Source organism: Nannospalax galili, unplaced genomic scaffold (assembly GCF_000622305.1).
Source record: "Nannospalax galili isolate Female #2095 unplaced genomic scaffold, S.galili_v1.0 scaffold511, whole genome shotgun sequence".
Lineage (NCBI taxonomy): Eukaryota > Metazoa > Chordata > Mammalia > Rodentia > Spalacidae > Nannospalax > Nannospalax galili.
The window spans coordinates 1,405,640-1,427,194 of record NW_008331831.1 but is presented as its reverse complement, the minus strand read 5'-3'; the positions used below and the strand labels follow the sequence as shown (position 1 = coordinate 1,427,194).

The window sequence follows — 21,555 nt, the reverse complement described above, 5'->3', positions numbered from 1 at the left end:
ACTAGTTCAAGGCCAGCCTGGTCTACATAGTGAGTTCCAGGCCAGCTGGGGCTACAGGGAGACCTTGTCTCAAAAAGAACAAAAAAAAAAAAAAAATTTAGGCATATTTAAAGGAAATTCCTGTCTACTCACTACCCAGCTAAAGAAAGAAACATTGCACTTCTAAGTGAAGTGCCATGTGCCCTGAGAGAGCCACCTCTCTCTGTCCTGAATCTGGTACTTGCCGTTCCCATGTGTGTTCCCATCTGTGTTCTCAGGATACATCTTTAGTAAGGTTTCTGTGATGTATTTAATTCCAGGAGACAAGTACGCATAATATGCAAATCCATATATGTGCAAGTGGCTGGATGGAGACTTCCTCAATTTAAAGTCCACCTGTTGGGCTGGGAGTGTAACACAGCAATAGAGGGGTTGCCTAGCATGTATGAGGCTCTGGCTTTGAGTTCCCAGGGTCACAAATAAAGGTCTCCAAGGGACTATTGAGGAATAAGATGAAACCAAAGATGTGACCAGATGGTGAGAGACTCCAGTGCCAGAAAGAAGAGACTACACGGAAATGGAGTACATACGCATAATGAAAGCAACAGGAGGCCTGGAAAAGGAACTGGGCGGGAAGTTTTCTAGGTGCAAGCTCTACCCGCATAGTACTTACAAACAAAGTGGTCAACTAAGAACCTACCCTTGTGGCAGGAAAAATGACTTTTTATTGGCCTATGTAGAAAAGTCAAAGCAAAACCAAGTCACCCTTTGAATGGTGTCGGCCTTTGAGTCATAGCTTAGTTTATAAGCATCAAGAATGAACCGAGTCAGGTTTATTCAGTCTGGCATTTTACATCCATTGTAGGTGTGTGCAACAGTGCACAGGGTTCCAAGTGTCTCTGACACTGAAGAATTTTCAAAGAGCTGGCCTGAGTCTAAGGATGCTGCTGCACTGGGGAAGGAGACAGTGCCATGGCTACTCACCTGTTTTGAAGGCTTGCAGAGACTGATATGTAGTCAAATATAATCAAGTGCTGTACCAGTTCACAGAGGCCAACTCCACCCGCATGGGGGCAAACAGGAACTGGAAGAAAGACATTTCAATTTAATGCCAAAAGGAAAACAGAGGAAGAGGAAGAAAGAGAACCCTGTGGTTTTTGTTAGTGTCCACTGGTGATTCGATTGTTTATTAATATTTAGGGATGAAATTCCTGGATGAAAATCAGTCAAGATTCCTCAATTAGGCTAAACAAGAGTTAGGAAAAAATTGAGCATGGCAAACTTCAGATTCATGAGCTGGGAAGACCAGCAAGGAAAGCACAGCCTTCACTGGGAGCAGGGTGGAGACGTGGCCCGCAGACTCCGCATCACCCTTACTTCCAAACTTTTTGGCCATCAGTAATACTGAGAGGTTTTCATTGACACTCCCCAGTCTGCAGCTGTCAATCTGGAGAAACTGCACAGCATTCACCTGTAGGAGCTGCTTAAATATCACTCGGTTGTGGCACTGGAAACAGAATTAGAGATTTAAACATAACACCAGAAGAGTCAGCCTTCGTCTTCAGGATGCCTAAGCCTGGCAATATGGTGATTCCACACCAGCTTGTTAGTCCTTATTGGCCTTTGGGAAGCCTGGTCTGTGTTTCATTTTTTTTTTCTCATGACCCTAGCAGTACAGGGGGTTGTGTGTCATCTTCTTTACAAATCTGAAGGTCTGTGAGTCCAGTACAACTCACACCAGCTCTCCATGTCTAAGGGAGTAACTGTTGTATCATCCGGCAAATGGAGGGTGAAGTGGAGCACTGGGATAGAATGCTGTTAACAGCCACAACCAGGTGGCCCAGTGACAAAATGCAACAGTGGCAAGATGATACTTTCGTTTTGCTGGAAGACGGAAAATGTTCCTCTTCTCTACCTGCACGCTGACTGCAGCAGGTGTGGGCAGGCACTGGTACTTACAGTGCTGTCACACTGAACTCTATTTGGAAGTTGGCTTTCTTAAAGCCATTTGTTTGCCCTGACAGTATTAACTCTGACTTGCAGCCTTGTTAATTCTGAGTAGTCACTTGGAGAAAACAACAAAAAACAAAACAAAACAGTGACCCATGTCAGTCATGTGAATTGTAGAAAAAGCCACAAACTTTATATCTGACTTCAGATGCTAATGAATCACCAGTCTCTAAGAAGATACGCAACATGTGATGGAGCATAACATGACTGTCCTCTGTCAGTGGTCAACGAGGATACCAAGGATACGCCACTTACCTGTTCTCCAGTGGCGACACCAATTCCTAGTGGGGCCAGTGCCTACAAGAGAAGGCAGCCTGGTATTATTTTCCAATGTTTGAACTGCAACTCTGAATGTTTAAAAATATTTATAGCTGAAGAAGGAAACATCCCCACTGTTGAGCCATGTGAAGTTTAAAGCCTGACAGAAGGATGTCCTCAGGAATGTGTGTGTGGGAGGACTATGTACCCACACGGGGAAAAAACAGGGCTGTTCACACACTGCTACTGCTCCCTTCCTGGCTGTGGCTGTGCAGAATTTCTTCTGCAGCGTTCTGGCCTACCCCATGCTCAAGCACCTATACAGTGCTGCAAATGGATGGGACATGATGGGCTCTGGCCTCTGCTTCCCATGGACCACTGCTCTCTCCATTTCCTTTGTGCTGTATCTCTAATAACCCTGAGTCCACAGTTCTCTCCCAGGGCATCTTGGCATTAATGATTCTTGGTCACAGCCCAGTGTGAGAGGAGCTATCAATACCACTATTTTGCAGATGAGGAAACAAGTACATAAGTAAGAATCACAGATCACAAAGCTGGAAAGTGCAGAGCAGAGTTTGAGCTCCAGGCCGATTCCAGAGTCAGAGGAGACATCTGAATCGTTAGATGAAGCAGAAGAGCCCTTAATTCAGAAGCCAGCTGTCCCCAGCTTCGCGACTCACCCTGTGTTTTATTGGATGTGTGACTTGGGTTAGATACACAAGAGCCACATGCAACTTGTTTCCTCACTGCAGGTCTCATTTAACACATGGTTTCTAAGATATGTTCTTGTGCTAATAATTCATACTTCCTGGAATTTCTAATTGCACTACTCAGCTCACATGGTTTCTAAGATATGTTCTTGTGCTAATAATTCATACTTCCTAGAATTTCTAATTGCACTACTCAGCTCTTTATCTCAAGAGAAGAGAGGCAAGAAGGAAGAGGGGTCAGAGGAGAAAGCCATGTCACCACTGTGAGACTATGTTCCTAGCACTGACTAGGTAGCAAGTTTTGTTCCCTCGTCATTATTTCCTGAATCTGTTCGCTCCCAGTTGCCCTCTCCCTTCGTTTCTCCCATATAACGGCAAAAGCCCCAGCTCCCACCAGTGCCTCTGTTTCCATCTGCCCATTCCCCACTTCCTACAGACCTATCTCAATCCACTCTGTGTGTTGCCACCAGCCAACTCATCTTTTTCTCCTGTTTGTCACAGTTACTCTATCGAGATCCCACAGTGGTTCCTTGTGACCAGATGCATCCTCTGAGCAATGGATCCCGTCATCTGGCTTGCTGTACTGGCCTCTGACACCTCCTGGCAGTCCCTTCTGGCCCCTGTCTGGACCTGCAGTCCAGACATTTCTTGGAGCCTCCTGAGGGAATAGACTTGTGCAGGGAAAATTTTGGTGGATCAAAGCCCAGAAAAGCATCCAAGTAGGCTTTCTAGGTGGCAGAGGTGACAACATGAGTTCAATCCCTGGGACCCACATGGTGAAGAAGAGACCTGACTCCTGCAAAATGTTCTCTGACCTATGCACTTGTGCTGTGTACTTCTGCACACATGCACATGTGCACGTGCATATGCATGCATACACACATGAATGAATGAATAAATGAATAAATAAAATGTAACAAAAACAACAAAAAGAATCCGAATGAGCCAGGCATAGTGTGCACACCAGTAATCCCAGCACTAGGGAGGCTAAAGTAGGAGGATCCAAAGTTTGAGATCAGCCTGGACTACACAGTGAGACCCTGTCTCAAAAACCAGTGGTAAAGCATCTGCAGAGGCCCTGGGTTCCATCCCTAGTATCACAAGCAAAACAAAACAAAGTACCTTAAGGAACAAAGGAAAGGCAAATGGGGCTCAGGCGGAAAGTCATGCCCACCCATGACGCAAAGATGCTCATTTTGGAACTTCTCCTTGGGAGGTTCAGGTTTTGTCTAAAGTCAAAGTGTCACTGTTTAAGCATGAGGACCCAAGTTCAATTCCAAGCACCCGTGTAAAAAGCTGGGCATGGTGCATGACTTGTAATCCCAGCACTGGAGAAGCAGAAAAAGGTGGCTCAGCACAAGGGGACACAGAGAAATTGGAGGATCCCTGGAGCGCTCTTGCTGGTCAACCTAGCCTAATTGACAAGCTGCATGTCTCAGTGAGAAACCCTGTCTCCAAAAGATGAAGTGAATGGCTCTGGCCTCCATATGCACACACACACCACACACACACACACACACACACACACACACACACACACACTCTCACAAAGTTGTGGTCACTTCAAGGATCCCATTCCATCAACTAGTCTGCAGTGTGTCATTCCTTACAGAGTTGACTCTGGCCTTCCCTTTGTGAGATCACCTCCCAAATCTGTCCCCGCCCATACCTATTGTCCCTTCCATAAGCTTCTTTCTACTGTACTAGGCACTCTGTACCCAGACCCAGCATCCTGCTGCGGCTGGTAAAAGGAGGGCACTCCTTAAACACAGGCTTCTGTGGAGAGTCTGGCCTAAGGTACACCCCAGCTAATTTACCAAGAGAAATGGAGAATGGTCCTGCCCCTCCAACCTCACATTCTAATAGGAGCCAGAGGCATTAAAGTCCCTTCCAGAACTTAGAACATGATTCCTCCCCATCACAGTTACATTTTATTATGTTTTTACTTAAATTTAAAGTTTAACTTGAGTGTGTGTGCGTGTGTATGTGCAAGCGTGCACACACACGTGCCACAGTGTGCATGTGGAGGTATGAAAACAACTTGTAGGTGTCAGTTCTCTATTTCCATGTAGGTCCTGGGGATGAGGCCCAGGTTGTCAGTCTTGGCAGTAAGCATTTTTACCTGCTGAGCCATCTTACCAGCCCACAGTTGCATTTTAAAGATCAAATCATAAGAGGAGAAAGTACTGCTATGCAAAGTCATTCCAGAGAGAAAATGTTCCTAAAAGGGCAGGAGGACTTGGCCAAGAGCCAAATTAAAGTACTCACCCACAATGTGTAGGGAGAGAAGAGTAAGTAGCAAATGGAAGTGGCCAAGCCTGGGCCCGGGGGCGGGGAAGAAGAAGTTAAAGGTTCAAGGGCTTGGAGATGGCCATGATTGGCCATTGTGATTTGATGTAATCATATATTCAAATTCCATGATCTGTCCTGCCTCAATTCCCTACTCATCCTATAGCCTTTGGCTAAACACAGTTTCTTTCAGAGCTTGCACTGGTCTGAGGATGAAAACCCTTGAAGTTACAGTTCTCTTTACAAATGAGCCAACTGGCTCTGAATCAGTACTGAAAACCTGAGCAAGAGCAGCCACCCATCCTGACACAGAGTTTCTAAGACTTTCTGACATATCAGGATCTATCTGAACCCTTAAATAGAGAGGACAGCTCCCAGTTACTGGGAATTTGTTTCAAGGACTCTTGGGAAATAGCAAGGCAACCTTGTTTTGGGGAGGCCTGATCTTGACATTAGCTAATCAAAATTTTTCTTCTGTATCATCTAATGCAATCTGTATTTTTTGTTTCATAAGGGGTGATAAAGGTGCAGATGCTCTTCGGCTTATACTAGGATCATGTTCTCATAAATCCACTGTATGCTGAAATTATCATAAGTAGAAAATACATCCAAACTACCTAATCTACCAAATATTAAGGCAGATGAGAGGGACCCACCTGTCCCTTCAGCCTTGTTAGAGCACTGTTGAATACTGTTAAATCATTACTAATGCTAATGATAAGCCTTTATTGTAACTATACTTTTGAATTATTTTTCCTTTAAATAAGCTAAGCTGTTGGGGGTGAGGCAATTTGACTCTCTGCTTGACAGCATTTAGACACTTCCCTTAGTACCCTGATTGCCTTGAATGAAAAACTGTAAGTCAAGCATCTAGCACCCTGGCTGCTATGACCTACAAACACTTTGAGGATACTCTATAAGCAAGGTAAGTCTTGATGAACCCTAAATGACCCTGAAGTCATTTCACCCAAGCTAGAAGGGAAACACTTCCCTTACTTAGGTCCAGAAGAAGGCCTGTGATTGGTGCAACAGTCCCTTGTTTGCAAGAGGGACTGTGTTTTTGTTGTTGTTAATATTTATTATTTTTGCTTTATATGTATGAGTGTATTGCCTGCATGTATGCAAGTACACCCATGTTGCACCGTGCCCAAGGAAGTCAGAAGAGGGCATCAGATCCCCTGGGACTGAGTTACAGACTGTTGTTAGCAGCCATTTGAGTGCTGGGATCTGACCCTGAGTCCTCTGCAAGAGCAGCCAGTGCTCTTAATTACTGAACCATCTCTCCAGCCCCTGTTGTTGTTGTTTTAAAATATTTTCTATTTTTATTTTATGTCTATGAGTATTATGTCTGCATGTATGTAAGTGCATCCATGTTGTATAATGCCTGTGGAGGTAAGAAAAGGGTGTCGGATCCCCTGGAACTGGAGTTAGGGATGGTTGTTAGCCATCATATAGGAGGTGGGACTTGAACCCAGGTCCTCTCAAGAGCAGCCAGTGCTCTTAAATGCTGAGCCATCTCTCCAGCCCCAGGACTGTGTATGAATGGCACAAACGTGGTATTTTATTTGCATGAGGGGCTTGCCATGATTGATGTAAACATAGTTCTTTGCATAAAAGTCTGTTTTGATTTGTGCTATATCCCCTTTCTTGCTACATAAGCAGGCTGTTCAGCTCTTTTTTTTTTTTTTTTTTTTTTTTTTTTGAGTCAGGAGATACCCTCCCATAAAGCCCCCTGGTATTGTTGCAACTTTAGGATCAAAAATTGTGTATGTGTTTCTTGTTTGTGTATGTGTGTTACTAGAGATCAAACCCAGGGTCTTGCACATTCTAGGTGAGTGGGCCTACATCTCCAGCCCTTCTGCCTATTCTTGATCTGTATCTCTAGTAGAGCAGACTGAACTGATAGATCAAAGGGTTTGGAAAGCAGCAGCAGAGCAGCAGTAGTGAAGGCAGCAGTAGCTGCTGACCTACTGGTGCAGGCAGTTACAGCAGCATTTGTGATGAGAGGGCAGTGAAAGAACTCCAGAGAATAGCAGGGCAGACATAGTGGTGGAGGAGGCAACAGAGGCAACAGCTCACTGTTTGCTGCCCAGCAGCAGGGAAGAGTATCATACTGCAGACTGAGAACCAGGAAAAGATCCATACTCAGAATTTGAAGTTTGGTTTCTATCGACTACATCTCATTTTTGCACCATCATAATGTAGAAAAATCATATGATGAACTACTGTTAAGTCACGGACCATTTATATCAAACAATGTCATAGTTCCACACTTACAATTAGGAATGTCTTGGGATTCTTGGTAGCCTTTCAACTTTTAGTAACTTATTTTCTTTATGACAAATGGGAATATGTAATAGATAAAAGAATGTCAGGTCTACAACTTCTGTCCTTGTCTCACATTACAATTAATTTAGCTCTTTTATGATGAAATATAAAAGGAAATAAAGAAATTTTAGGGTCTCCCATGACCACTCTAGAAAACCGAAACAGCTGAAACAGCAGAAGCAGCTTTGTTACCTTGGAAATGGTTGCATGGCCCAGGATGTCGTCAGGGGATGTGGGCTCTTCAATCCACAATGGCTTGAATTCGGCCAGTTTTGACATCCACTCCACTGCCTCGGGCACATCCCAGCGCTGGTTGGCATCCATCATCTATAACCACAGACCCTTCAATTTACTGTAGGGCTGTGCTCCCAGACAGAAGATGCTGTCATTCTTTGCCACCTACTACTTAGTAAGACTCCTTTGGCATTTCCTCTGCTAAGACCCACCCAGAGTCCTAACAAATGCTGCCACTGGGATTAGAAATCTGGCTCCAGATATGAGGAGATATAAATTGTTCATAGAACTGCTGTGATGTCTACAAGTATCCTGGATGGGGTTATGAGAAGCACTCACTGGCCACTGAGCTGGGGCCAGGTCTGCATTTAGATTGCCCCCTCAAAAAAAAAACAAACCTCACATGTCCTGCAGTGTTAGTTCTGTTTGTTTGGAAGTATTTTTGTCATTCTAAAAAAAATGTTTAGTGTGTGTGTGTGTGTGTGTGTGTGTGTGTGTGTGTGTGCACATGTGGAGGTCAGAGGACAACTTGCAGGGGATGGTTCTCTCCTTCTGCCATGGGAGTTCTGGAGATTGGACTCAAGTTGTCAGGCTTGGCAACAGGCACCTTTACCTGCTTAGCTATCTTGCTGGCCTTCATTTTTTCATCTTCTGAATCATATGCACAGTTAACAAAAGTACATTCAATAGTCCTTTACTGACTACTGACTACCGTGTCTAGCACATTAATAAATAATTACCACTAATGAAGCACCTGTTCCACTAGGCACTTAATGGGTTTTGTTCCATTTAAGTCTCATTATAACCCTACAACGTAGCTCATATTACCCCACCTTACAAATAAGAAAACTGATATGTGGAGAAGTTAAATAAGTTGCTCAAGAATAGTAAGTCACATTGATGGTGAGTTCATTGGGCTTTGGCTTTTTCCTGTCTTGCTGAGGAGCCAGAGCTTGGTGTGCAGAGCCTGAGACAGGGCCCACCCCTCTGTCATCAACTTCATTACCTTTAGAAGATGAACAAGAACATGCGTATCTATAGACTGTGCTAAATGGTGGGAGCTCCTTCATAGAACTGAGAACCACTGGATGGGGCTCAGAATCTATTTTTATCATAAATTATTTGGAAGAAGATAACCTTCTAAAACAAAAGCAGTATTAGGTCAGGTATAAACAACGGGACTATGATCCTACAACATCACTCCAAAACTGAATTTTAACTCACAAAAGAAGCCTGCCTTTTCAAAATTCATAAAACATTTGACTCTGACTGTATGAAAATATTTTATATATTAAAAAGTATTTTATAAAAGTACATAGGAATGATCAATCTTTATACTTACCTTACCCAAAATTTCAATGTTTTCCAAAAAATAGCTCCTTGAAAATCCATCTCCTGATAAGCTACTTACAGAAAGGAAGTTAATGATTGACACCCTAGGGCAGTACCAATGGGAGACCTGTTTGTTCAGGCTCATCCATGTTAGCAAGAAGGATTGATCTCTCAGTCTGGTCTGACTTAATTTGCTCTGTAGAATTAAAAAACTAAAACTGATCAGCTCCTACGGTTTTTGTAAAATATTCACTTATCTCAAGACTGCATAACCACACATCCTCTAACAATAAACATAAAATTCTCCATGTTCTTAATCCTTGCTTGAAACAGAAGACTTAAAGGCTGAGGGGGTGTAGCTCAATCAAAAAGTGACTAGCTAACATGCATACTGTCCTGAGTCCGATCCCTAAAACCACAAAAAGCATCAATCAAGTCTGCAACTTCTCAGTGGTGTAAGAAGATATTTACCAAAGTCTTCTCTGGTCCGATCATGTCCCTGATGAGGTGGCATCTACGAATGTCATCCTGGAGATCAGCCCCAACTTTTACTTTAAACCTATAAATACACTTAGTTTAGATATATCTCTGACTTGTCAGCACCTGGACTTTCTGCAAAAGTGACTCTTTCTGTCAATCATTCACAGACCACATTTTCTAGTAACCTCTGGTCTTTCCAAGTCAATCTTTAGATAAGTCACTTGACAATCAGACTGCAAACTACATCTCTTTACTCAGTATCAGGGCAGTGACTCTCATTATCTGCTTACCCACAGTTAAGGAACCAGAGAGAGAGGTTAGATCTCCAATACAGCTGAGTTTTTGCTATGGAATAGAAAGGAATTAAAAACAAATGACCTGGTCCAAATGCAAGAGGACAGTGGTGTTGACAAGACATGCATGATGACCTACTCCATTATATCCTGAATCCAAAGAGTCTTATTTATAAGGACCATACATTCGATACCCTTTGCACAGAAGGCTTTGTCTCCAATAAGTCCAGTGGGAGGAAGGCCACAGGGATAATCTGTTCCCTGTGGTGCAGGGCTTGAGGCTTGGGGAGGGAACGGGACTTGGTCACACAAAGAGAAGCAGCAGAGTGTGGCCTGCAGCTTCCTGTAGAGGTCTCCGTCAAAACACATTTGGCCACTCACAGGAAGCTCCCTAATCTCTTTTAATGTCCAATTATGCTCTTGAGCCATGGGCATCCAAATATGTTCACTGTGACTCTGCTGGAGGACAGTGTAGTTGGCCCAGTGTGGGCACTGTTAGTGGAGAAGAGGACACCCCCAGGGCGCCGGCATCCAATCCCACCCTTACCAGCATCTCTGCCCTGTTCATTGAGCACTAACTAAGGCTGCATTTGGGAACAGCAGTGGCAAGAGGCTGCCACTGCAGACAGAGCTTGTGTCTACCTGTACCTGATTTCTCTGCCTGAGGCCCACTCAGCTCACAAAAGCTGTGCATACCCGGGTATCTAGTCTTGCCTCCTCTTACTCAGAAATAACCCTCCAAAGACATTTATATACCAGAAATCCCCAAATTTCTGCTACATGATACATAGTACTCGAAAGAAGGTCAGAGGCTCTGCACTTCTTGTGCCGAGAAGCCCATGATATCTTTCTCATTCACTTGCGTTGACTTCAGAGTGCAGGAAGCTACACTTACTGAACACCTACTCTGAATCCACCCTATGCTAGAGCTCATCTCAGCAACTTGGAGAAGAACCATGAGTTAACATTATTTCCATTTCATAGAGAGAGAATATGTGGTTCAGAGAAGTTGAGAATTTGCCTAACATCATACACTGAGTCCTTGGAAAGGGATGATGGGAAAGGACAAGATTTTATCTTAATTCCATCAGATGCCAAAGCTCTTTCTATGCTTTCTTCATCTTCTTAGTCGATTTGGCTGAGGAGTTGACAAGAATTCAGTAAGTCTCAAACTTGGGTCTATACATATGAGGAAGAACTCAGGGGTCTTGTTAGACTGCAGATCTTGGATGGAGTTGTAGTTCAATGGTAAAGCACTTAGTGTTCATAAGGCTCTGGGTTCAGTCTGTAGTACCACAGAAAAGAAAGGGTGGATTTTTTCTAAATGGGTGTTTGAAGCTGATGCCTCCCAAGGTCTCTTATGTCTGTGATAGTCTAGGATACTAAGTAGGGTTCACATCTTGATGTTAGAGAATACATCTGACCTAGGTTGAAATGTCTGTGTGCCTCCACACCAGACCAGTTGCTTCAGGCCTTATTAGTAACGTTTAATCCTTGGCTCCTTTCTACACACTCAGTGTCTTAGTGTGGTTCACTGGGAAGGTCAAGTCTGCTCTTACACAAATAACTTACCTGGTCCAGCCGTCCTTCAGTGCTGCTGCACAGAGCTGTGGGGAAAGGGATATATCTCTTATTGTACACTTAGTACAATATACCAGGTTCCCTGGGTTGATGGTACTTCAGTAGTCTCTGATCTGGGTTTCACAAACATTATGGTTGCTGTATAAACCAGAGGAACAAGCATGTGTTGTTGAAATTAAAGATAGAAACAGTTTGGCCAACAGAGCATCACTCTTTCTACTTGTGGGGTGGCTTTCTTTCCTCATCTCTCTGGGAACCATTTCTTCAATTGTCATAATATTCCTGGAAGAGGAATGTAGTATGAACGTCCCTCTTTTTAAAGCTGGAATTTTCTTTGGCATCCACAGAACTAACAGATGTAAGAGTAAGAGGCAGAAGGTAGCCTCTACCTCTGTCTGTATCCTCTTTCTTGGCTCTAGGTGAATACAGTATGATGAGAAGGAAGGGCTGGGATTAGAGACTAGGCAGAATGCTTGCCTAGCACATGTGAGGCCATGGGTTAAAAAACGCAATTTAGCTAGGTGTGGTGGTGCATGCCTTTTAATCCCGCATTTGGAAGGCAGAGGCAGGCAGATATCTGTTAGTTCCAGGCCAGCCTGGTCTACATACTGAGTTCCAGGCCAGCTGGGGCTACAGGGAGACCCTTGTCTCAAAAAGACCAAAAAACAAGCAAACAAAAAACAGAAACGAACACACAAACAAAAACCCCATAATCTAGCCAGGTGTGGTGCCACATGCCTTTAATCCCAGTACTTGGAAGCAGGGGCAGATGGATCTCTGTGAGACTGAGGCCAGCCTCCTGATCAACAGAGTGAGTTCCAGGTCAGCTGTGGCTACAGGGAGACTCTATCTCAAAACCAACAAAAAATCCATAATATAAGAAAGAATAGTAAATGAACTATGAACTAGCTATGGTATGATCACCTACAGCTTCATCTGAATCCTTAAAACCACCCCATGAGAGAAGGGTTATTATTTTCCTGTTTCACAGGACACTGAGGCTTAGCATGGTTAAGTGACTTGCCAATGTTATGTGGCTAGGAATACCTAAATCAAAATTAGGCTGTGCTACTGAAAAATATACATACAAGTATGAGTGTGTGTGTGTATAGCTGATGACTATACAACAAAAATCACAGTACCAAGCATGGGAAACCTCCCTTTGAGTTGTTGGTCAGACAGTCCAACAGACTCCAAAAATAATACAGGCTATTGCCACAGCTCTTGATTGCCTCCCAGAGCTTGAAGATAAGACCCTTTTGCTGAAGACAGAACATACTTTGGACACAGGACTTGGAGCAGTTGAGCTAGAACTGGAATCTTCCTCCCTGAAGACTAGCTCTCATAGTTATCAGAGGACACTATGCAAGCTGCCAAGAGAGAAAACTAGTCAATGATCCTACCCAGCTGTAAAGTCTATGAACCACAACAATGACCAGTCCAGCAAACTATCCCTATGGGTGTAGTCATGGCACTTTTATCTTTGGGGCCGTCAACAGCTATCTAATTAGACTTAAAACCAGTGGGAGAGAAATCATTCATGGTATTGTAAATATAGCCAAGTACACATGGTTGGAGATAAAATAGACCCTAGAGAAAAACCTTCTTCTGTCACTTCTCTAGACCAATGTAATTTCTTACCGTATTCTAAATACGTGCCCTTATATTTACAGGCAAGTTTACCTCTCATCATTCATCAAAGAATCTTCTTTTTACAACAGATGGAAACAATTAGAGTTCCACAACTCTGGTCAAATGCAGAGAATATGTCACTGTGAAATTCCCAGCCCTAAGTGCCATATTAACAATGCACCCTCTATACCTAAGGCTCAGGGGACATTGCAGAAGAGGGGTGGAAAGAATGTAAGAGCCAGAGGGACAAGACATTCGCTGCTAGTTACTGCATTCTAGACATGACAGGGAAGCTGCACCAGTGAAATCTCCACAGTGTGGTGGTCTAAGGAGATCTGCATAATGATAAAACCAGTTGATATGCCACAGTGGATGCGGGAATGTCATGGGGTCCCACCTCAAGATGAAGAGCTACAGGCATTCAGTGGATGCCGAGGGGTGGGGGGAGACTTAGTTTTCTCGAGGGATTAGCTCCCTGAGAGGTTATCTAATCCCAAATGGACAGCCCTTAATACAAGTACACATGAGCACCACTAAATGGACTCAGTGCATTTTATATATATATATATAAATGACTATATATATATGACTATGTAAGAATAATAATCAAAGAAGACAAGAAATTGAGAGGGAGTGGGTAGACATTAGTAGGAGTTGGAGGGGGACTGAGAGGGATGAAAATAATGCAAAGGCAATTACTCATGTATAAAATTCTCAAAAATAAAAAAAATTAAAAATAAAAATAAAGAACTTGGGAATGTCTCTTCCTTTAAAACAAAAAACAAACTACATTGTCATCACCAAGAACCCAACATAGGACTTATTAAGTCAGCGCCTGATTGATAATTGTCTTTTGTATACCAATAAGATGATCCTGAAGTGTGTCCCTTCATAGCTGGTCACCACAAGACCAAGCAATGATTAAGGGGATGGAACTTTTAGTCCCACCCTGAGATCTCTAGAGAGGGACAAAATGCTGATGTAGGCGAGCTGCTTACCAATAGCCAATGATGTAATCAACATGCTTACTAATGAATACCCTGAAAAAAACATAGAAGGACAAAGTCCAGGGAGCTTCAGAGTTAATGAACATGTGGGGGTACCTAAGAGCTCCCAGAGAGGGCATGGAAACTCCATACCCACCTCACATACTTTGCTCTGTGCACCCACTCTACCTATTTCTACATTACATCCTTCACATAAACTGGTAAACAGAATTCATAATTCTGTGAGCAATTCTAGTGAATAATAAAACTCAAGAGGGTGGGTTGTAGAAATCTGTGTTCTAGCTGTTGTTGATCAGAAGCTAAGGTAACAATCTGAACTTTCACAATTGGTGACTGAAATGGAGCAGTCCTTGGACCAAGCCCTTAACCTGTGGGGTCCCTCTAATTTCTGGTGGACAATGTCAGAATTGAGTTACACTGCAGGACGCCCAGTCCATGGAGACTGAAGAACTAGCTGGAGGGAGGATCCCTACCTATGTGGTGTCAGAAGTGATGTATGATGATAGTGGTGTGAATACACATGAACAACCAGCTTGCTTTTGCCTCTTCGGCCTGTCTGCAAGCCAGGATGAAAAGCCTACCTGCTTCAGTGTGCTGTCTGAGTAACCCAGCCAGGCGCAAGACGTGGTGTAGGCAGGATAGCCGTGGGTCAGCATTTGCTCTTCTGGAAAACACAGCTCTCATCACCATTTGGTATTTTCCAGGGAACTTTGCCTGGGGCTAAGCTGTTGCCCACAGAGAATCCAGATGTTCTCCTAGGTGTCCTTCACATATACCCTGCCATTAGACCACCCCTGGAGTGTCCAGTTCAGGTAATCAGGATATTCTCTGAATGCCCTGTTCCCCAAGACTCCCTTCCCACAATATAACATTAAAGCCATGATCCATGTCACCCAGAGCCACATGTCTGAGGTTATAATGCTAAGTACAGGGCATCTGGAAGCACTATGTGTTCCCCCAGAGGATGGGGATGCTCAAAAGTGGAAAACAGGGAAAGGAAATTTCTCAGAACTCACCTCTTTCTTTTTTACCAACTTGACCTTTCTGCAGTATTTCTGAAAAAGAGTAAGTAAATGAAAGTGCATCGATTACTCCTTTAGATAATAGTCTGCAGTTGCTTTAGTCTGCAGTTGCTGTGTGCATGCCTCAGCACCAGTAGGCTTCCAGTTTTATGGCTCACATGTGACTTACCATAAGCTTCCTCCTCGGTTAAGACGTCAGTGATGTACCTGAAATCGATGCAGGATAACAGCATCTGTGGGTCCTGGTGGCAGGACAGAAGGGGAAAGGCTCAGATCAATCTGCAGGCACATTACTTGTCTAAGAAGTTGCTTACACTACTCCCATAGGCTTATCCTTTCCAGGAAGGGATCTGTGTCTGGTCCTGTCATTCCTCAGCATTTAATATTTCAGAAGCTCACTGCCACCCCTGATGAGGCTTTCAGACTCTCATGACCTCATGTCCTGACCTTCACTCCCTGCCCCTGCTCTGTTCTTTCCAATTAAGCTAGCTTCCTAGTCACAGGGCCTGGAACCAGGTGAACAAACACCACAGGGCAAAGGAGTAGATGATGCCTTGTGTACCTCTGAGTCTGTTCCACCTGTCATGATTGCCTCGTAATGAACTGTGAAGTATTAAAAGTGATCCTGGAGCAGCAGAGTATAGTGAACGGAAGGCTGCTCTCAGAGCCAGGCCATTTGGTAGCCTGGGCCCACCACTGACCACAGTGTGACTATGGCCATCTCCCTTCCTGGTGAGCAGGGAGAATCTGATTTACTGACAGAAAGAGAATGATGGAATGGGAATGTGCTAATGCTCTGGACAATGCTGCCTGTGCCCCTGGTTGGTTCCTCCTTCATGGTCACTCAGCACTCTGGCCACGATGGCCTGATATCCCTACCCCCATGAACAATCACAGGGCAATTAACCATAGCTCCACTCCCACTACTGTGACTAGTAATATGTCATTAAAACTTAAAGCTCTTTCAATCCAGAGGTCCAACTTTTTTAAAGAGAAGTGGCACCAAGACAGAAAACAGGATCCAAAAATGGAAAGTCCTCTTGTGAGACCTTAGGCTTCTGTTGGGCTTCAAATTCTTTTGATGACCATGAACTGTACTCTGGTGAAAGGCTGACCTTCCTACTCCCTACCCTTCAGATGGTCCCCATGCTACCCTTAGTCTATCCAAGAGAAGCAGTAACAGCATCCTGACCACCTATCCCTAGAGGAGGAGTAAGGTCTCCTGGCCCAACAGCCTTCAAGTCCAGTTTTCTTTGCTATTCCTTCATTTTGCTATCAAATAATACTGTAGACCTTTATTTGTAGACCTCCAAGCATCATCTAGAGGAAGATGACTCTCACAGTGAGTAAGCAACCTGCTCAAGTTTGCTCAGCTAGTTAGCAATGAAGCCTGGACTCAAAGCCAGGTCTGCCCAAGTTTGAAGTTTATTCCCCTTTAACTGGCACAGAGAATTTTTTTTTACTCTTTTTAATAATCAGGTGTTCAACCTGCTATAAACAGGTCAAGGAGAAAGAAAACAGCCAAGTACATGTCTTTAGAATTCAGTGTTAAGCTGCTGCTCTGATGGAACTGCACAGTAGACTGTCATGGCCCGATCTTGCTCCTGGAGTGACAGTGGCCATGGGACATTGCAGTAATAATATGTGACTTTCCAAACTTTATGGAGTTCTTGCCTTTTCTCATTTGTTCTTTAAACTAATTCTATGAGGATCCTGATGGTTCAGATGATGCTCTTAAGCAGTGGGAGCTCAGAGAACTTGTATGGTGTTAAGGACCCCAAGGTGAGAGGCAGGACCTGAACTCACGGCCTCCCATCCTTTGGATGCTGCTGGCATGAGCACAACTACATTCTTCAATATCAGAAAGGGACTATTATGGGCTGGGGTATAGATTAGTGATAGAATTCTTGTCTAGCATGTAAGGCTCTGGGTTCATCCCCAGCATGGAAAAAAATTAAATTTTTTATGTTTGTTTGTTCTTATCAATGATCAGCAGATAGCAGATTAGTCTTGAATATATTTATCAAAAGAAACCAAGTAATCTATAAAATCTATTCATTTAGAAATACCTTCAATACTAATATTAAAGAATCTGCTTACCATGTTCACAAGCAATTTCCACAGAGGCTTGACAAAAAAAGGAAAAAAAAAAAAAAGAAAAAGGAAAAGACTTATAAATTATATTCTTGATATGAATGCACTAGTAGTTAACTGCCGCCATCAGACACCTGGCTCATTTGCCACCCCCTCCCCAAGGCTGCCTGTGTGACTCCTGCTATCCCTGACTAATTTTTTCTTCTTGACACTTCCCCCTCTTCCTTGGCCCTGCTTAGACAAATTTCTGACTACTGCCAATATATCTTGAAGAAGAAAAAGAATCAAGCCATTTTGGTATTTTCTTTTGGACCTGCAGCACTCTGTCTTGGGTCTTCAGAGGGCTGCAGTAAAGACAATCATGGGTCTTCCTGGGTTGTAGGGCCACAGGTGTGTTTCTGAGATCATTACCTTCCCTTCCTGCTTTGCCCATAGGTCCCACAGAGCGTTCAGAATGGCTGCTGTGGCCAGGTGCACTACGCCTTTCTCTGGACCGATCTGGTTGGGAAACAAAGCACATTTCTTGTCTTAGATGTGAAAGGATATCCAGGTCTTCTCCAAAGACATGCTTTGAGAATTTAAAGGCAAACCATGGGTGGTGGTGCACACCTATAATCACAGCACTCAGGAAGCTGAGGCAGGAGGATCAAGAATTCAAGGCCAGTCTGAACTACACAGTGAGGCCCCGCCTTAAAAATCAATCTCTCTCTTCTCTCTCTTTTCTGCCTCTCTCTACATACATGTGTTTTATTTTCTCAACCATCTAAAAGCAAAGTTGTAGACATCATTCTTTCTTACTCATTCATATCTCTTGTAGTTCCTAAAACCTGGGGCATTCTCTTATATTACCACAGAACAATGATCATATATAGGAAATATAATATTGGTGGAATATTATTATTTAAAAGATAGCCCATAGAGGACTGGAGAGATGGCTCAGTGTTTAACAACACTGGTTGTTCTTGCAGAAGACCCGAGTTCGAATCCCAGAACCCATATGGCAGTTAACAACTGTCCGTAACTCCAGTTCCAGGGGATCAGACAGCCTCTTCTGTCCTCCACGGGTATTACATGACACAGGTACACTTACCTACATGCAGGCAATACACACATACACATAAAATAAAAATAGTAAATAAAATATTTTTAAAAATTAAAAAGATAGCCCATAATCAAATATCACCAATTTTCCCAGTAATTTTTTTCCCTCTGATCCATATCTAGGACCACGTGTTGCATTTATTGTCCTGTGTCTTTAGTTTCTTTTTATGTAGAATATTATTTTGTCTTCTTTGAATGAGAGTACTATTTTTAGAGTATAAGCCTTGACTTATCTAGTATCCCTCCGGAGTTCCTTCGTAATTAGATTCAGCTTTTACAGGTTATGTTTTAGTATGAATATGTAGAAGTAATGAAGTCATTTTATCTTATTAACAGGGTTTTTAAAATTATGCTGCTTTGGTACGTTGGTGTCCATTTGGTTTCCTCACTATGGAGTCACCATTTTCCTTTTCCAATAAGGAGATTGCTATTGCCTCCAGATTTTAGCATCGCTGATGATGACTTGGCTCAATTAACGATAGCCACAATGACTGCAATGCTGTGGTTTCCTAATATCATCATTGGTCTCATATTCGGTAGGTTGCATTCTGCTGTAATGATCAACTTTCCCTTGCTTGTTTATTACCTGAATGGACTAATAAATCCTTAGGTATAAGTTCTATAAGCCATTACTATTATATTTTTTCTCATGTTCAAATTATTTCAGATTCAGCCAGTGGGAGTTTCTTCAAGGTGATACTTTTCAAGGTACATTTAACTTACTTTACATAAAATAAAAAATACAATCCAGGGAATAGGAAAAGTGCATTCTCTCGTGGTTGTCTCTGTATGGAAAAGAAACTGAGGAGAGTCAGGAAAAGAGAAACTTGCTATCGGGGGACATGAGAAACATCTAGATTACTGGAGTTACCTCACTGTGTTAGCATCCTTTCTTTGGAACCTTATTCTTTCATGCTTTGACCTGATGGGCCAGGTACTGACATATGCACACGAAGTACGATGCTCCTCTATGTTCTAGTTTTCCTCTTATGTTCTTTACCCTACTAAGCTACTCCCACAACACCAGTATTACCCACATTCTTCCCCAAAGGTTTCCCATCAGACTTTTATTCTTTAAACCACTTTATTTTGACTTCTTGAAACAGGGTCTCAAGCTCACAGTGATCTTCCTGCCTCAGCCATTTGAGTGCTTAGATTAGGGTAATAAGCCACCACCTCAGCCTGGCTGGACCCTTTTTCAAATCAAGACAGTGGTCCACATGGTGCATAAGAGATGAATCTCTTGAGATCTAAATGTATCCAGATTCAAGTTTCATAGAAAGGAATCAATGACCTCAAAACAGATTGACTGAATGAAATTTTTACTCAAAAACTGAAAACTCATCTCTATTTTTATAATTGTTGCAACCAAAGGACATCATAGAGTGTAGTAACATTATTTATTAAAAGCATGGTGGCACACGCCTTTAATCCCAGCACTCGGAGGCAGAGGCAGGCGGATCTCTGTGAGTTCAAGGCCAGCCTGGTATACATAGTGAGTTCCAGGACAGCTGGGGCTACAGGGAGACCCTGCCCCCCCTCCAAAATATCTTTTTACAAAATATATCCCTGGACAGATGGCTCAGTAGTTAAGAGCACTTGATGCTCTTTCAGAGGACCTGAATTCAGTTCCCAGCGCCCATATCTGGTGGCTTACAAATGCTTATAACTCCAGCTCCAGGGGATCTGATGCTGTCTTCTGGCCTCCATGAATACCTGTGTGTGCATGCGTGTAGGTACACATGTATACACACACATAAAATAAAATATTAAAGTAAAACAAAACAATACAACCTTACCCATCTGAGCTGCCCATCACTTGTGAGCTGCCTGTAGAGGCCTCTGAAGTCACCAACAATTTCCTTGAGGTCCTTGTGAAGCACGTGGTGGGCAAGGGCATTCACAGCACAGACAACTACCAAAATAGGATTTCATTCTTGTTCATGTTTTAATATGCAGTCAATAAATTAAGACATTAAAATACTACAAAGAGGTGTGACATTTTATGAAAAGAATGAAAATACAAGAGGTCTATGTTTTGCAAATTCCCTCCAAGATGTCTCTGTGCCTATCATAAGTAATACCCCACAATTAGAACAGCTGAAAGTCCATACAGTGAGCTAAATTTTCTGAGTAAACACATTTTGATTGGCTGTTATGTATAAAGCAACATCATAGACCTGCAAGTTCTGTTCCAAAACTAGTTTCCTTTTCACTTTGTAAAGTGTTCAAGCAATCAGATTCAAAGCCAAACCTTGCTGGTTCATTATTCCAAAGGACAAAGAACACCCTGACTGACAGAACTTTTAAAAATACTTTTTAATTGCTGGCAAGTACAGAAAATACTTCATTCTACAACTTCATACACTATTAAAAGATGAAATAAATTTCATCTAGCATAATATGGGAGGGTTACGGGGGGTACAGATATGGGAGGGGGTCTAAATATGGTTAAGATGTGTAAGATGCACAAAAATTCAAAAAAATATATTGGAAAAATGTTAAATACATGAAAATACCATCTTCATAACATTAAACTTGTTCACTTACTTATACAACAGTTATCATAAATAGTTTAAAGTCTGAACTTAATTTGGGTTAGCATTACCATCAATTGTTTATTTTGGATGCTTTAAAATGCTTAACTGTGTTATTTGAAGACAGCCTAGAGGTGGCTTAGTGGAATGCTTGGCTCATATGTGTGTGAGAAAGATTCTTCCATCTTTTGTTCATTCTAGAAAACATTTAGTTTATGTGTCCATGACCAAAAGAAATCATTAACTTGTCCCCAAAGCAATTAATTCACTACAAATCTTTTTGACAGCTGGGAGTGATAGCACATGCCTTTAGTCCCAGCACTCAGGAGGCAGAGGCAGGTGGATCTCTATGAGTCTGAGGCCAGCCTGGTCTATAGAGTGAGTTCCAGGCCAGCCAGTACTCTGTCTCAACCCCCACCCCACAAAAAAAGCAGTGGGGAGGGGTGGTTGGAGAGATGGCTCATCAGTTAAAAGCACTGGTTGTTCTTGCAGAGAACCTGGGTTTAGTTCCCAGCCCCACATGGCAGCTAACAATCATCCATAACTTCAGTTTCAGGGGATCTAACACCCTCTTCTGGCCTCTGTGGATATTTTATGTATGGGCATACTTACATGTATGCAGTACTTACATGTATGCAGGTAAAACACTCATACACATAAAATATATA

At 42.8% G+C, this 21,555-nt stretch overlaps 1 protein-coding gene across 5 annotated transcripts in view; it reads right to left on the bottom strand.

Moving 5' to 3' along the window:
- The window catches only part of Enosf1 (enolase superfamily member 1), a 35,437-nt gene that overhangs the window by 2,735 nt on the left and 11,147 nt on the right, over window positions 1-21,555 (bottom strand). For 2 of the 5 annotated variants that reach the window (XM_017796568.2, XM_008826951.2), the window contains 12 exons: window positions 20,150-20,265; window positions 17,661-17,747; window positions 17,256-17,282; window positions 15,325-15,397; window positions 15,150-15,188; window positions 14,715-14,797; window positions 11,486-11,520; window positions 9,612-9,699; window positions 7,767-7,901; window positions 2,245-2,286; window positions 1,357-1,486; window positions 964-1,063 (listed from right to left, as the gene is read on the bottom strand). In XM_017796568.2, the coding sequence (XP_017652057.1) occupies window positions 964-1,063; window positions 1,357-1,486; window positions 2,245-2,286; window positions 7,767-7,901; window positions 9,612-9,699; window positions 11,486-11,520; window positions 14,715-14,797; window positions 15,150-15,188; window positions 15,325-15,397; window positions 17,256-17,258 (728 nt within the window). In that variant the 5' untranslated portion in view covers window positions 17,259-17,282; window positions 17,661-17,747; window positions 20,150-20,265. The remainder of the gene's footprint in view (window positions 1-963; window positions 1,064-1,356; window positions 1,487-2,244; window positions 2,287-7,766; window positions 7,902-9,611; window positions 9,700-11,485; window positions 11,521-14,714; window positions 14,798-15,149; window positions 15,189-15,324; window positions 15,398-17,255; window positions 17,283-17,660; window positions 17,748-20,149; window positions 20,266-21,555) is intronic. The other 3 variants (XM_008826952.2, XM_008826953.2, XM_029560556.1) reach the window with 2 other exon arrangements.